At 47.4% G+C, this 17,578-nt stretch overlaps 1 protein-coding gene across 1 annotated transcript in view; it reads right to left on the bottom strand.

The window, feature by feature from the left end:
- Positions 1-1,701: 1,701 nt before the first annotated feature.
- The window catches only part of NARS2 (asparaginyl-tRNA synthetase 2, mitochondrial), a 421,381-nt gene continuing 405,504 nt past the window's right edge, over positions 1,702-17,578 (bottom strand). Inside the window, exon 14 of the mRNA XM_078656242.1 lies at positions 1,702-1,905. Within this exon, the coding sequence (XP_078512368.1) occupies positions 1,761-1,905 (145 nt within the window). The 3' untranslated portion in view covers positions 1,702-1,760. The remainder of the gene's footprint in view (positions 1,906-17,578) is intronic.

Below are 17,578 nucleotides of genomic sequence, written 5' to 3'. Positions count from 1 at the left end.
TTCAGTCATGGTTGGGTACTCGCCATCCACCCTGATTGGGGAAGGTGTTGGGATAGTGAGAGACAAGACTTCTGATTCATTTGTGTTGATCTTCAGGCCCACTTGCTGTGCATAGATTTTGAGGCAAGACGTCTTTTCCTGCATATGCTGGTGTGTGTGTGAGAGAGCGAGGCTAGGTCATCTGCATAGTCAAGGTCCTCCAGTGTAGAGAATAAGGTTCATCTGATGCTTCTGGCTTGGTCTTTAATTGTATGTCACATCACCCAGTTGGCTGAAGAGCAACACTGACATCACAACTCTCTGTCTAACATCAGTCTTGACTTGGAAGCTCAAGCCACTATCTCCCAACTTGCAGGCAAAATCATCATAGAAGCTCTTGACTAAGAGAACTATCTGCTGAGGAAAGCCACAGGTTCTTAGTATACACCAAATATAGTGATAGGCATCAAACCCTGAAGTTGTATGAGGGGTGTTTTCGGATTCTCCATCAGTTGTATGTTTTTCTTTTTTTTTTTTAATCGGAGGTTGGTGTTTAGACATTTGCTAGGAAAGTGATCATTCACACTATCTGTCTCGAAAACTGTTTCTGACCCAAGACTGATGGAATTGATGTGGTTCTCTGCTGTAAACAACTTAATTCAGATTATTTTCAAGGCCTTTGCCGTCCTGTTTATCACCAGATGGTGCGCGGACACCCAATTTTTGGTTTAAGCTTTTTCGGCATGACCAAATAATTTCAAAGGATACGCATATAGAGAGACAGCTATTGTCTGAAAAGGTGGCTCTTCATAAAGTCAAATTATTTTGAGACTTTGCAAACATGGCTTCTTACTTACCTGAGTGAGCTGCTGGACAGTCGGAGGAGGCAGGTGCATGTTACACAGTTTCAGAGACCTGGATGGTGCTAAAGGCATGTGTTGGCTCCAGGATATAGAAAGATCAACCAGTGTTACCATCTCAACATGTTTACGGTCTTGTTATAAAACATACACAAGTCTGACAGTACCATTCCTTTGGATCATACAATTATTTTATATCTATCTATCACATTTTGGTCTGCCCATTTGTAGATGTGTATAGATGCCGGTTAATTCGCATCCATTGATGCTTATAGACTTCTCTCTGTCTACCCGTAGGTCTGTTGATTTGTGACTCTAGGGGACCTGCTGGTCTCTGTGCATGGTTACCTGCATGTCGGTCATGTTTATATGGGTCCCTTCATGTTTTTTGGTTTGGTTTATGGGTTTTGGTCCATTCCTTGGTGCATTGTATGGCTACCTCTCTCTCTCTGTTGGCCTGCATGCTTAGACAGCAATGGATATGAAGGCATGTGAGCATGGATGCTTGGTGCATATGAACACGGAAGGCCAATGTGTATGGATGCCTGTAAATTTATTGATCAATGTGCATAGATTCCTGTTGGTCTATGTGCAGAAATCACTTTGCTTGTATATGTGCTTGCAGAGTATGCGTGATGCGAGTGCATGCACTAAAAAAGTCAAAGCTATTTGCTAAGTTAATATTTGTTACAGGATTTCAGTAGCCAGCAGATGGAAGAAAATCATGGCATTAAGGAGCCCCCGCGGGAATGTTAGAGGAGGCCTTGAGCTTGGAAACAACCGTGAAATATTCCTGTAATATCTTACTCTTGTAAAGTCGTAAATGCTGTCCGTTACAGGAAAGATGACCAGGAACACAGAATCATAAAAATAGGTTTTACTATAGGCATATACATGATTCATAAGGTGAAATATATTAAACTATAAAAGACATGAATGAGAAAACCTAGGGAAAGGAATGACATCTTTGATGTTATCAACACCCAGAATGCATTGCAGGTAGCGCTCGAATCCCATTCCAAAGCCTCCATGGGGGACAGATCCAAACTGACGTAGCTCCAAATACCTGTTTTGGGGAAAAAATGCAATATTAAAATGTGAGACTGAGTATAACATAACATGTGTATTTGTAAAGCGCGCGTTCACCCCTGACGGGGCATCTTGGCGATGAATAACAGATGTTTACTGTTACCAACTCAATGGTATTCATTTTATCGACCTCAAATGGATTAAAGGCTGAGTGGACCCGCCGGGATTTGAACCTGTGACCATGAGGTCGACACAGGCCCCTGCAGTGGATGCATTAATCCACTGAGCCACCAGACCCGGCTGGTCATGAGTAGGCCAACTCATGACTGACAAATGTTGTAACTATTTTTAACAATGCTTCACGCAATTGAGATTGACTTAAGTACATCCAGCATAATGACCTGCCAGGTGCAGACCCACGCATGACTATACACCAGCAAAACGCGTCGATACTCTGAAATGTGCCACATGGTGAAGTTAAATCTACTGAAGGTACACCTGAATTGAAATATATTCCTGAACTGTTCATATCTGCTGACGTTGCACCACTGACCAAAGTGAAGTGAAACTTGCTGTATTGCTGGAACTACAGCATTAAATCAAACATTCTTGGACAATTGGTATTTTGTATCAAAAATAACACTTGTGTAAAATGTAAACTGTTGTACTGCTAAGAGTACTAGGCCCTTGGATCTTCTGCCATTGTGACATTCCCTCCTTCCTGTAAATTGGTTCCTCGACCTCCAGTCCATTCCTGTGGGGTCTCAGACTTATGCAAGCCTAAGGTCTGGTCTTTCTCAACAATGGTCAGGCATGGATGGGTCAGACCACTACACTCCCGGGGAGGAAGGGAACCCACACGCCCAACTCCGTGTTGTGTTTCATCATTCCATGGATTGCTCCTCTCCATTGCTAAACCAACCCTCAAAACATATACCGGGGCTGTGCAATGCCCATTCCTAAGAGATTCTCATGTCAGCAGCTCACATACTGTGGTATGATCCATTAATAATGGGTCAATAGCTAAAGCCCTTTAGTGGGATCCTCAATGCTTTAATTATGGCTAATCATACACCTGGTCATAACCCTGCTACTCGCTTGATAATGGATTCTTGAGAACCTATAATATTGCTGGTCGCATAATGCCCGTTCTTATGGGTTTCTCTCTGCTGCTGTTAGGCAAATCCTTAGAGCATATACAATGGTTGGATACATAATGCCCATCGTGAGGATGGCCTTTGCCGGATGGAATCCAGATCTTATAATGCAGTTAATGCAGGTATGCATCCTCAAGGCTACTACACTTTTCCTCTGGGCACCCCCAAGTCACCAAATTCACACACTGAATGATACAGACCACGCCGCAGATAGGTATGTGCACGTATGGCTGCATCTCATTACAATTTCTCCTGCGTCTGTGTGAAGGGGTAGGTAGATGCTGGTGGTGACATGATCTGAACAGTCCCCGCCATTCACAGAGCACTCCAAGACACTTGCCACACAGGCTCACTCTTTCTATCCATCCAGACACTAGCGTCTTAAGCGTTCTACCCTTCACTGCTTTACACTTGATATTCTCACACAAGCGCAGCCTTAAAACATAAGAGCACAACTCTGGCCCTCACACACATCAAAATGCTACCCGTATAAGTCAAATGACAAATATGCACTCTCTCATCCCAAAAATTCCACCACAGAGCTACCCATCAGCAAACGCACTTTGGCGTATCATCATGGGTAAGAGGCATCCTATAAATTCAGTGACAATACAATCACACGGTTCAAATGCTATGATATGTGAGAATGAATGTAATGCCTGGATACCCTCTCGGTTTATTACTGCGCTATACAAATGAACATTACATCATATAACATAAATATTGTGTGTTTAGTTAAAATGGATAAGTTTTAGAGAGTTTCTAGAGTAGTCTTTTAATCGCAATACACTTTCTACAATCTTGATTGGTTTCTGTCAATGTACCTGCTTTACTGTCGGGCTAACCCTAAGTATTTCATCGATGGAGCCCCCGTTGTTTCCATTGATGGAATGTTTATTTCAATGGCCCGAACGATTAGGGGCCGTAAAATGAGGGATTTTACATCGTCCGCCTTGTTTAGAGTAGACAGTTTAAAATCTTTTATTGCCTGTCCGTCACCACCAAGAAAAGACTGGCGTTAAGGGACATGAAAAAACACAACAATCACCCACAAGCCCTGGGTGGAAACTCCCAGGAGGAGGGGGCAATTATTATTTTTTTAAAGCGTATTGGGAGTTGGATTTTGAAAAACAAAACCTTTTGAAATGTTAGACAACCAACCATCAAAGTTGAGAGAACTTTCCATCAAACTTTTTCTACAATGACAGGAACCGTCTTGATGGCGGTTCCTATTAATGTAGATAGTTGTCTGCAGGGTTGGTGGTGAAGGTCCTTTGGAAGGGTGGAGGCAATGCCCTCCACCAACCTGACGGATTAAACTCTGTCTGTCAAACTTTAAATTAGGCCCCAAGTGCTTAATTCACTTAGTTATTTTTCTAGCGGACTGTCCCCTGTCCAATCAGTGTCCAACTACAGGCCAACAGAATACCTTCCACTACATGAAAAACAAAGGCAAAACCATTGTGATCTTGCTTCATAAAATTCAAAATATTCTATCTCAATTATCTTCTCCAGCCTGGCTTCTGCACTGGCTGAGTAACAAAAACTGCCCTTCTTCAAACTCTTACGGTGTTACCGAGGTGGCGATGAAAAGTGATGCTTGCCTAGGAGATGGGAGCACTCCCATTGAAATGATAGACCATGGAATTCCACAGAATTTTATCTACAAATAGGAAACATCATCTCATGTTATCCATGGTTTCTCTTGTAATTATAGCGAAGTTAGTATTTTAATATTGAAGTATATCTTGTGATAGCTCTTTTCATCCCAAATCCATAGGGACTTCCAGAAATAATCCTAGGTGCTTCCTGCCTTTAGGACATTATCTTCAAGTTTTTAACCTGACTCGACAGGGGCATCTAGTAATAGCTTGCATTGGATGGCGTGTTTTGGCGAAGCAATCGCTAATGGCTTGCACTGGACAGTAAGCATTGGCAAAGCCACAATGTCCCACTTTGATGTGCCGACCCAAACACAAGCATGCACAAATTCTGTTTGCATATGCTATCACAGTTGAGTTGGGTTCAAGTTTATTAATGTTTAGACACTCGTCTTTAAAAAAAGGAATACATAAATGCAGTTTAAAATTATGTATTAAACATCTATCCCATCTCGCCCCCCCCCTCCCCCCCGCCCCCCCACACCGATCTGTTAAAGTACAGACACAATCTTCTGATGATACACCAGTACAAATAATCACTTAAATGCAAAATATCACTACGTGTCCATTCTTCCTAGGATTCAACAATCTAGTCTTAAATCGAAGATCCTTACATTGCTAACCCAAGCCTAATTTTAATGTGCGGACTTAAACACAAGCATGCACAAATTCTGTTTGCATGTGCTTGCACAATAAAGCCAGACATGCTAGCTTTGCCAATGCTTGTTTTTACTGTGTGTGATTTGTAGAGCGCCGTTGCTACGAGTCCGATTGGGGGTGCAGAGCTATTGCCAGCACTAGGTTTACTCTGCCACTTTAAAATATATATATATATATATATATATATATATATATATATATATATATATATATATATATATATATATATATATATATATATATATCGTACCCTGTACCCAGCGCACTGCATTTGAGACAGTATGCCGAGCATCAGTGGACAGGCGGCCGCAGAAACACACCTGCTGCTTCCAGTGTTTGTGCTGTGGCTCTTAATACATGAAAAGGAGGTACACAGGCTTTTTAAAATGGGTCTTAACAAAACTCACTCCAAAACTAGTATGTCAAACTGCTTTGAAGTGCATTGATGGGTGTTCGTGTGAACAATGACCTCCCTGCAGTTTAACATTAGAAGCTAAGCACGCCCAGAAGGTGTGTTCACGGAAGTGCCTGGGTGCAGAAACAGGATGCTAGTTTGCACTAGAAATTTAGATTGGATTTGCACCTTCATTTCAATTCAGTGGCATTGCTTATGCTCAAGTGGCAAAAAAATCGAAAACCAAACAAATACTTAATTCTGAGTTTTGTTGCATCGGTTTCTTCTTAAAGGGGGAGACCACCCGTGTCACCATCGTTCCATCTCCTCGTTTATTGTCTAGTATTTGTAATTGCATTTATATAGCGCTTACTACCCCGGACGAGGCGTCAAAGCGCTTTTTGGCGACTAGCACACTCCTCTGGAACCCAAAAAGGATTAGTGGTGGATTAGTATAGGGAGATATGAAATTAATTTGAGCGGAGGACATGGGAATTTTTTATTTAGATTGAAAAAGGATAGTGGAGGATCGAAGAGGAAGGATTTGCATTTGTACAGCGCTTGCTACCATTGAGGAGGTGTTGAAGCGCTTTTCATTTAATTTGAGTAGTGGACATGTGAGTCTGTTAGTTGAATTGAAAAGGATAGTGGAGGGATGGAAGAGGGAAGGGTAGGTCATGCTTTGAATTCCACGATGCCACGCAACACCAATCAGCTGTATTTGCCAAATGGACTTGATGCCAAACCAGGAATGGTACAAAAGGGGGTGGTGATGGACAGAGCATCTGAACTAATCAAAAAGTCACACCCAGTCAACAGATCCATCACCACCCCCTATTGTACCACTTTGTTCGCCATAAGTTTGGCAGGGTATGCTCAGACGTGAGTCCCTTGCTCACTTTGCCACTTGATTCAAGCAAGCCTGCCTGAAGACGGCTGAAATGCCAGAAAACGGCCCTAGGAAGCTTGTTTCCGGTCCAGGGAAGGCATGGCTTGGCAGTTCGGGCTGACTGTTCCCATGAGGCACAGGGTCAGACTGATTTGCATATAGCCATGTCTGAACTGGGGTAGCAGAGTGGGCTAAAGAACGGTGATGGATTAAACCCAGATCTGTTGACTGGGTGTGAGTGTTTGATTGGTTCAGATGCTCCGTCCATCACCACCTCCTTTTGTACCGCCAAACCAGGAAGCCACACAACGGTGGACAAACCGACAAGCACAGACAATCTCTGCACCGACGCGCTAAGACACAAAGCAATTGCTGAGCATGCACTAGGCAATAAGCATTGGCAAGGCCAATGCTTATTGCAATGCTGTGTCTCTGCCAATGCCTTTTGTTCTATTGTGCCGCCGATGCTACAGCACGAACACAAGGGGGGAAAACAAAGTCTTGATGATGCGCCTGCTTTGGTAGCCACATAGTGTAGGCGTGTGCATTGGTCATGATATAGGAGAGTGGCACTGGTGGCATTTTTTCTTACCCATCCGCTGGGCATTATGTAGGATGAAAAAACTGAGGGGGCTCTCAAAGGGGCTTGGTCGATGTAATTAAGGCACAGCTTAAAACATGTATGCTAAAATTCCGTGCTTAGCATATTGTGCCTGGCAAACTGGGAATTTGCTGCTTCTGTTATTGCATCCACACATGTAATACAACAAGTAACATTACACCTACAACAAGACAGGACTATTGGCTTTGCCAGTGGTTGTTAGTTGCATGAGATAAATAAGCAACAACTATGGCTCCTTTGTATAAAATATTGAAAATGCTTCAGTTCTCAAATGATGAGACTGTGAAAGAACTAAAGCGAGTCTCTTTGAAGTTACATCAGAGGCAGTGAAGGCTGGCACTGCTGCAGATAAGATTTTCTTTTTCGCCCTGATGGTGAGGGCATAAATGGCCAGATAGAGACCTGTCTCAGCACCGGTTTTTTAGAACTGCTGGTGCTGAGCACCGGCAAGACCCATCCCACTTAAAGCCCTGCCCATCCGCTTTTATTTAAAATGCGGAAAGGCCAGTAGCAATCTGCTGACTGGCATGGCCATCAAAACATGAAATAAAAATAAATAACGGGGGTGTAGTGCAATAGAGGAGCTGGTGGGAACAGGAAGCTGTGGGGAAAGGAGGAAAATGCAAACACGAATGAGAGAGAGCAGCACGGAGCATGGGTGAAGGAGAGTAGCGCATGTGAGAGGGAGATGGGGGCGGGGAGTAAAACATACGGACACGCATGGAGTGCTTAAGCAAAAAAAAAAGAAAAAAAGAAAAGAAAAAGTGAGCAGTGGAAGGGCACAAGTAAAGAGGATATGCTCCAGGGGAGGGACAAACACGAGATGGACAAGACAAGTTAGCAGATGAGAAGCAAGTACATTAGAGGGACAATAAAGTTAACCAATTGTCAGCAGTGTACAAGCTTTAGGCAGGGGCGTAACAAAGGCCCCCGCAGCCCCCGCGGTGTGGGGGTCCTCACTCTCTCTACAGTTAATGAAGGGGGCCCTGGGCCCCTCTCAGCTCTTCTGAGAGCTGTGAGAGAGGCTTGCACCGAATCAAGCCTCTCTCCTGTTTCTGAAGCAGGTGCAGGCTGTCAGCAGCCTGCTCTGAGCCCCTTGCCCCCTTCCTCTGACTCTTGCTCTGACTGAAGAGAAACAAAGTATTAACATTGTTTCTCTTCAGTCAGAGCCTGATGCAGGCCCGGGACAAGGGGGGGGGGGGGGGGGGGGGGCCCAGAGACAGCAGTCTCCACTGCTCCTCTGAGGCAGCACAGAGCCCCGCCCCCACTCTCTCCTCGCCATAAGCAAAGCCCCCCTCACAAGAGAAGAGATTGGGACAAGGGTGGGGGGTGGGGCAGAGATCAGGAGGCAGCACTTCTCAGATTCAGGACCCTGACAAGGGTGGGAGTGGGTGGACCAGAGACAGCATACTCCACTGCTCCTCTGAAAAGAGACAGGTGCAAGGATGGGGTGGGGCCCCAGCCCCAGAGAGCAAGAGCAGGAGACAGCACAGAGCAGTGCTCGGGACCCTGACAAGGGTGGGAGTGGGGCCCCCAGAGAGAGCATTCTCCAGGGCAAAGCTCATATGAGAAGGGACTAGGCAGCAAAATGGTGCCCTCGGGTAAGCACTCATTTTAGAACACACCATGGGCGTCCACAGTGAGAGGGGAAGGGGGGGCCGAGAAGGATGCAAGGCAGAGGGGAGAAGGATGCAAGGCAGAGGGGGAGAAGGATGCAAGGCAGAGGGGGAGAAGGGTGCAAGGCAGAGTGGGAGAAGGGTGCAAGGCAGAGTGGGAGAAGGGTGCAAGGCAGAGAAGAGAAGGGTGTAAGGCAGAGAGAAGAAGGGTGCAAGGAAGAGAGAAGAAGGGTGCAAGGAAGAGAGGAGAAGGGTGCAAGGTAGAGAATGGTGCAAGGCGGAGGGGGAGAAGGGTGCAAGGTAGAGGGGAGAAGGGTGCAAGGCAGAGGGGAGAAGGGTGCAAGGCAGAGGGGAGAAGGGTGCAAGGCAGAAGGGAGAAGGGTGCAAGGCAGAGGGGAGAAGGGTGTAAGGCAGAGAGAAGAAGGGTGCAAGGTAGAGAAGGGTGCAAGGCGGAGGGGGAGAAGGGTGCAAGGTAGAGGGGAGAAGGGTGCAAGGCAGAGAGGAGATGGGTGCAATGCAGAGGGGAGAAGAGTGCACGGCGGAGGGGAGAAGGGTGCAAGGTGGAGGGGAGAAGGGTACAAGGCAGAGGGGAGAAGGGTGCAAGGCAGAGGGGAGAAGGGTGCAAGGCAGAGGGGAGAAGGGTGCAAGGCAGAGGGGAGAAGGGTGCAAGGCAGAGAGGAGAAGGGGGCAAGGCAGAGAGGAGAAGGGGGCAAGGAAGAGAGGAAAAGGGTGCAAGGTAGAGAGGAGAAGGGTGCAAGGCAGAGAGGAGAAGGGGGCAAGGCAGAGAGGAGAAGGGGGCAAGGAAGAGAGGAGAAGGGGGCAAGGAAGAGAGGAAAAGGGTGCAAGGTAGAGAAGGGTGCAAGGTGGAGGGGGAGAAGGGTGCATGGCAGAGGGGTGAAGGGTGCAAGGCAGAGGGGAGAAGGGAGCAAGGAAGAGAGGAGAAGGGTGCAAGGTAGAGAAGGGTGCAAAGCGGAGGAGGAGAAGGGTGCAAGGCAGAGGGGAGAAGGGTGCAAGGCAGAGGGGAGAAGGGTGCAATGCAAAGGGGAGAAGGGTACAAGGCGGAGGGGGAAAGGGTGCAAGGCAGAGGGTAGAAGGGTGCAAGAAGGAGGGGGAGAAGGGTGCAAGGCAGAGAGGAGAAGGGTGCAAGGAAGAGAAGGGTGCAAGGCGGAGGGGGAGAAGGGTGCAAGGCAGAGGGGAGAAGGATGCAAGGCAGAGGGGAGAAGGATGCAAGGCAGAGGGGAGAAGGCAGAGGGGAGAAGGGTGCAAGGCAGAGGGGAGAAGGGTGCAAGGCAGAGGGGAGAAGGGTGCAAGGCAGAGGGGAGAAGGGTGCAAGGCAGAGAGGAGAAGGGTGCAAGGAAGAGAGGAGAAGGGTGCAAGGAAGAGAAGGGTGCATGGCGGAGGGGGAATAGAGTGCAAGACAGAGAGGAGAAGGGTGCAAGGCAGAGGGGAGAAGGGTGTAAGGCAGAGGGGAGAAGGGTGCAAGGCAGAGGGGAGAAGGGTGCAATGTAGAAAAGGGTGCAAGGCGGAGGTGGACTAGGGTACAAGGGGAAGGGGGAGAAGGGTGCAAGTGGGAGGGGAGAAAGGTGCAAGAGGGAGGGCAAGAAGGGTGCAAGGCAGAGGGGAGAAGGGTGCAAGGCAGAGAGGAGAAGGGTTCAAGGCAGAGGGGAGAAGGGTGCAAGGCAGAGGGGAGAAGGGTGCAAGGCAGAGGGGAGAAGGGTGCAAGGCAGAGAGGAGAAGGGTGCAAGGAAGAGAGGAGAAGGGTGCAAGGAAGAGAAGGGTGCATGGCGGAGGGGGAATAGAGTGCAAGACAGAGAGGAGAAGGGTGCAAGGCAGAGGGGAGAAGGGTGTAAGGCAGAGGGGAGAAGGGTGCAAGGCAGAGGGGAGAAGGGTGCAATGTAGAAAAGGGTGCAAGGCGGAGGTGGACTGGGGTACAAGGGGAAGGGGGAGAAGGGTGCAAGGGGGAGGGGAGAAAGGTGCAAGAGGGAGGGCAAGAAGGGTGCAAGGCAGAGGGGAGAAGGGTGCAAGGGGGATAGTGATGAAGTTAAAAATGTGCCCCCCCCCTGAAACATTTCTGCGGACGCCCATGGAACGCACACTACTTTGTGAGGGAGAGTGGGAGAGAGTGGAGAGAGAGAGAGTGGAGAGAGTGAGTGCAGAGAAACAGTGGATAGAAACAGTGGAGAGAGAGAGATAGTGGAGAGAGAGAGTGGAGAGAGAGAGAGAGTAGAGAGAGACAGTGGAGAGAGAGTAGACAGTGGAGAGAGAGAGTAGACAGTGGAGAGAGAGAGAGAGTGGAGAGCATTGAGAGACAGTGGAGAGAGTGAGCGAGAGAGAGTGGAGCGAGAGACAGTGGAGAGAGAGTGGAGAGAGAGGCAGTGGAGAGAGAGACAGTGGAGAGAGAGTGGAGATAGAGAGAGGAGAGAGAGAGTGGAGAGATTGGAGAGAGAGGGTGGAGAGAGAGTGTGAGAGTGGAGAGAGAGAGTAGAGAGAGAGTAGAGAGGGAGTGGAGAGAGAGTTGAGAGATACAGTGGAGAGAGACAGTGGAGAGAGAGAGTGGAGAAAGAGAGTGGAGAAAGAGGGTGGAGAAAGAGTGGAGAAAGAGAGTGGCGAGAGAGTAGAGAGAGAGAAGGGATAGAGGGTGGAGAGAGAGAGAGAGTGGAGAGAGAGTGGAGAGAGTAGAGAGAGGGTGGAAGGAGACAGTGGAGAGAGTGGAGAGAGAGTGAGTGGAGAGAGAGAGTGAAGAGAGAGTAGAGAGAGAGAGTGGAGAGAGAGTGGAGAGAGAGTGTGAGAGTGGAGAGAGAGAGTAGAGAGGGAGTGGAGAGAGAGTGGAGAGAGAGTGGAGAGAGAGTGGAGAGAGAGTGGAGAGAGAGTGGAGAGAGAGTGGAGAAAGACAGTGGAGAGAGAGAGTGGAGAGAGATAGTGGAGAGAGAGAGTGGAGAGAGAGAGTGGAGAAAGAGAGTGGAGAAAGAGAGTAGAGAGAGAAGGGATAGAGGGTGGAGAGTGGAGAGAGAGTAGAGGGAGACAGTGGAGGGAGACAGTGGAGGGAGAGTGGAGAGAGAGAGATAGTGAGAGAATGGAGAGAGAGTAGAGAGAGAGAAAGTGGGGAGAGAGACAGAGGAGAGACAGTGGAGAGAGAGACAGAGATAGAGTGGACAGAGTTGAGAGAGAGAATGGAGAGAGTGGAGAGAGAGTATAGACTGACTGACTGACTCAGAGACTGAATACTGACTGACCTAGAGACTGACTGACTGAGAAACTGACTGAGAGAGAGAGAGAGAGAGAGACTGGCTGGCTGAGAGAGTGACTGACTGACTGTGAGAGAGACTGACTGACTGAGAGAGACTGACAGAGAGAGGCTGACAGAGAGAGACTGACAGAGCGAGAGAGACAGAGAGAGAGGCAGAGACTGACTGACAGAGAGATAGTCTGATTGACTGTGAGAGAGACTGACTGACTGAGAGAGAGACTGACAGAGAGAGACTGACTGAGAGAGAGACTGACAGAGAGAGAGACTGACAGAGAGAGAGACTGAATGACAGAGACTGACAGAGAGAGAGACTGACTGACAGAGAGACTGAATGACAGAGAGAGAGACTGACTGACTGAGAGAGTCTGACTGACTGACAGAGAGAGAGAGAGACTGGCTGACGGAGAGAGTGACTGACTGACAGAGAGAGAGACTGATTGAGAGTGAGACTGACTGACAGAGAGAGAGAGAGACTGACTGACTGACAGAGACTGACTGAGGTAGAGAGATACTGACTGAGAGAGAGACTGACAGAGAGAGAGACTGACTGAGAGAGTCTGACTGACAGAGACTGACTGACAGAGAGAGACTGACAGAGAGAGACTGACTGACTGAGGTAGAGAGAGAATTATTGACTGAGAGAGTCTGACTGCCTGGGAGAAAGAGAGACTGACTGGGAGAGAGGCAGAGACTGACTGACAGAAAGATAGACTGATTGACTGTGAGAGAGACTGACTGAGAGAGACTGACAGAGAGAGACTGACTGAGAGAGAGACTGACAGAGAGAGAGAGACTGACAGAGAGAGAGAGAGAGAGAGAGACTGACTGAGAAAGTCTCACTGACAGAGACTGACTGACAGAGAGAGAGAGACTGACTGACTGAGGTAGAGAGAGAATGACTGACTGAGGGAGACTGACTGACTGGGAGAGAGAGAGAGACTAACTGGGAAATAGAGGGGCTGACTGACAGAGAGAGAAACTAAGAGAGAGAGAGAGAGAGACTAAGAGAGAGAGAGAGACTAAGAGAGAGAGAGAGACTAACTGAGAGAGAGACTGAATGACAGAGACCGACAGAGAGAGAGACTGACAGAGAAAGAGAGACTGACCGACAGAGAGAGAGACTGACTGACAGAGAGTGACTGACAGAGAGAGAGAGACTGACTGACAGAGAGAGAGACTGACTGACAGAGAGAAGAGAGAGACTGGCTGACTGCGAGAGAGAGAATGGCTGACTAAGAGAGACTGACAGAGGGAGAGAAAGACTCTCTGGAAGACTGACTGACAGAGAGAGAGACTGAGAGAGAGAGACAGAGAGAGAGCCTGACAGAGAGACTGACAGAGAGAGGGACTGACAGGGAGAGGGACTGACAGAGAGAGAGAGGCTGAGAGAGAGACTGACAGTGAGAGGGACTGCCAGAGAGAGAGACTGACTAAGAGAGAGACTGACTAAGAGAGAGACTGACTGACTAAGAGGGAGAGACTGACTGACAGAGACTGATTGAGAGTGAGAGACTGACAGAGAGACTGACTGACAGAGAGAGACTGACAGAGATAGAGAGAGAGAATGAGACTCTGACAGAAAGAGAGACTAACTGACAGAGAGAGAGACTGACTAAGACAGTCTGACTGAGAGAGACTGACTGAGAGAGACTGACAGAGAGATACTGACTGACAGAGAGTGAGAGAGAGACTGACTGACTGACTGACTGACTGAGAGAGACTGACTGGCTGAGAGAGACTGAATGACAGAGAGATAGACTGACTGACAGAGAGAGAGACTGACTGACAGAGAGAGAACGACTGACTGACAAACTGACAGAGAGAGAGAGAGAGAGACTGACTGACTGACAAACTGACTGACTGAGAGAGAGTGACTGACTAAGAGAGACTGAATGACAGAGAGAGATAGACTGACTGACTGAAAGAGAGATACTGACAGAGAGAGAGAGAGAGAGAGAGAGAGAGACTGTGATGGAATTGGGGTCAAAGTGTGTATGAAGCTATGCAATGCCTCTTAAGATTGCTATTGTCTACTAATAAAAATGTATTATCAAAATGTGCTCTTTGTAGTTACATCTGCTTTTGAAAAACTGCATTTTCGCATTGTCCAATGTTTTAAAACGGAAACGAGAAGGAGCAGTGGATGCACTTTTGTCAACACTGAACGATGAGTGGGCCCGATATTGTCTATCATGACAGGAGTCTGCATCAGGAAACCCACCTAAAATTGGGCAAACTTCCCCGGCGTACTGATGGCAGGGACCCTGTAATGAATGGACCACCACCTATGACAGCCTGCTGGCAGACTAAGCCCAACCTTTACCTCCACCGTCCAGTGTTACTTATAACGGCTGTATTGGTGACAGTGGCGTAACAATAGCCCCGCATCCCCTGCAGTATGGCGGGTCACTGGCCTGAGAGTTCTAGAATGGTACGTAGAATGGGGGGGGCCCTCCATGTAGTTTGCAGGGGGGCCCCCTGATGTTTCGCTACGCCACTGGTTTTAGGCCCACTGTAAGTTCTTGGGAATTGTAAATAGGTCTTTTTCAACCAGGCAGCTGTGGAACAGCAGGCTGTTTTTTTGTCACTGGATCCAACACACCGATCAAAGGAACATAAACCACACAATGACATCCCGCAGTGCGTCTAGGTGCTAGCTTGGAGCTCAGAAAAGGGCTAGCGGAATACTCTGGTGTGACTCAGTCATGCAGTAAACTGCGGAGGTATAATGCCGGCCCACGAGAGAATATTAAGACGAAAAGTCAAGGCGCTTGATTAGAGACACAAGCGCTTTCCCTTGCGTTTAAAACATCAGGGTCTATTTGGTTGTTTGCATTTTTTTTTAAACAAAGGCTTTTCCCCCATCGAATTGCTTGTCATTAGTGAAACTAATAGGTTTATGACTTACAGCTAATAGAGCTGTCTCCTAGCTCAGGACTTTAAAGGGCAATTACTATATTGTTTTGAAGTACACACCGAGCAAAAGGCCAGTGCACATAACATTTATTCATTTAAAATATGTGCCACGTAAAGTTGTAAAATTGTAATAAATGACACATACAAGCAGCTTACCTAATAATGTAATCACTAAAAAGAGGGAAACGCAAGGAAACTGGACGCCATCATGCACATCAATGTAATGTTACACAGCAGCTCATTTGGTCATACTATACTTGGCTTTATTAACTAGCTGGATACATAACACCCATTCCTATGAGTGGATCCTGTGCAGCTCCTGTGTGAAAGCCACAGCACACACTGCTGATGATGCAAGGCTGCACCCCTAAGGATAGCATCTTTTCTCCCCTAGGCATCGCCTACGCCCATACTCAAGACCGTTCAAACTCTATGATACAGACCAATCCAACACCGGTAGATATCAGCATGCATGAGCCACTGCTTCTTTTCTCACACCTTTTCCCACGTATCTTTACCAAGGTGCAGCTACACGGTTGTTGCAACCCCTGCCGTACATGCACACCACCAAAACTTCTCCCACATTGTTCACACCACACTCCTAAACTTTCCATCAATCGGTACACTACCAGCATCTTATGCTTAGGCATCCTATTATTCTTTTTTGATTCAAATTCACGCATAGGTGTAGCAACAAAACACAACGCCGGCACAACTTTGGCCCTCCTGCTGGACATCAAGCACTTCCCATGTAGGCAAAATGACAGACACACACTCTGACAGCATAGCACTCTCAAGAAGGAACATGCTACCTGTCCTCACACTGGCTTTGGCACCTCATCAGGGGTGCAGCACACTACATAAATGCAACTACAATAAAATACAACAGTGGAAATGCCTAGAGATGTGAATCAAAAAGCAATTTATGTGGGAGAAGATGGTAGTGATATGCTTCCCCTCCTTAGTGTGTTTCATCCAAATCTGCGTAAACACATTCAGTTTTTCTACTTCCCATGAGCAAGTGTGGCCTTTCATTAGCATGAATGTGTGATGTGATAGTTTCACAGCAAGTCGCACGGACAATCCACAGGCTACGCTTCTTAGCCTTTGACATCACGAACGGCAGCACACTTTACAGGAAGTCCATTTGGTCACAAAGATGGCTTAATACAGGCCTGGATTCCTTCCAAACCACTTAAGCAACTAGCCTAGCTCCATTTCAACTCTCATTCTTGACAAGCAACGTGAACATTAACTCTGGGCTCTGTCTCCTCGACAAATAGTTTTAACCACCACCTGTTGCCATGACTTACAACCACCCACTGCTTTGGGTTTACATGTTACAACTACGCTCGCGACAACCAGACCATGCCAAAGGCAGGTCAACAACCAATCATCACTTACTGGCCAGTCTTGAAGCCATCAACCAATGGCTATTCTAATCATCGAATTTTAAGCCTGACACCTGGTCTCCATCGAGAGCTAAGGTTGCACAACCTCAGGCCATCACCAAGGCAACCAGCCTCGTACCCCTACAGACCCTTGAAGACTGCGAAAAACTTTAGAGTCACTCAGACTGATCAGCGTTTGCTCTGATTGTAAACAGAACCTATTTTGCAGTCCTGGCCTACATGACCCAACAGTTTCCAAGGGTCCGCAGCTCTGCAATCTGGTACTTGACAATACCTCAAAGATCAGAACATGTCATAGCAGCATTGATGTCCCTGCACTGGCTGCCGCGGTTAAATAAGCGAAGTTCAGAACATGTTTTGACTCCATATTTCCTGCTAGGAGTTGAGCCTGCCATGAATAACTGCAAATTCCACCACCACTTTGTAGGGTGGCTATAACTTGTCAAAGTGCACACAGAGTGAGTTTTTTGTTCTTAGAGTCTGAATGTGTTTTTTAGAGCCTCACTGCTATCCTGTGCCTGTGCATTTGTTTAAGACATAAGTCTTGTCAGAGGCAAAATTGGAAATTGTCAGAAGGGTGATATCTGGGATACTCCATCTTGGTAGCTTGTGCCCGTGCAGCAATTTAGAGCACTGGAGACAGAACGTTTTCAATTTGTATTAAATTTGCTTTGTGTGGTCACTTATTCACCATCCGGTGGTTGCTTGTCAGTCACAGAATAAAAAGCCACGTTTTAAGCATTTTCTAAATTGAAAACAGTCACAGATCCAGTACACATGAACAGAGGGGTCATTCAATGCATGTGCAGTTTTGTAGGAAAAAGGGAGCTATACCATCGCTGCTAAGACCTGGAACGACCTTACTCTCCAGCTCCGTACGGCCCCCTCGCCGGGAGACTTCAGAAAGAGACTCCTCGGCAGAGGCACAGCGCCCAGATACCCCTAAGGGTGACAGTGTTGCTCGATTAATTGTTTAATCATATCGGCTAGCACTGCATACAAGAGCAAATTAGCAGTTTCAGAGGATACTGTGGTCTACAGGGAGCCAATTGGTCCTGCCCAATGGGAGAGTCATCAGCATGAATGACCTGATAGACGACGACCTGACCGGTGGGCGCTTCTCATCAGGGGGCCGT

The sequence above is a fragment of the Lissotriton helveticus genome, chromosome 8, assembly GCF_964261635.1.
Source record: "Lissotriton helveticus chromosome 8, aLisHel1.1, whole genome shotgun sequence".
NCBI lineage: Eukaryota > Metazoa > Chordata > Amphibia > Caudata > Salamandridae > Lissotriton > Lissotriton helveticus.
Note: the sequence above shows the minus strand (reverse complement) of the source record. Positions and strands in the feature narration are given on the sequence as shown.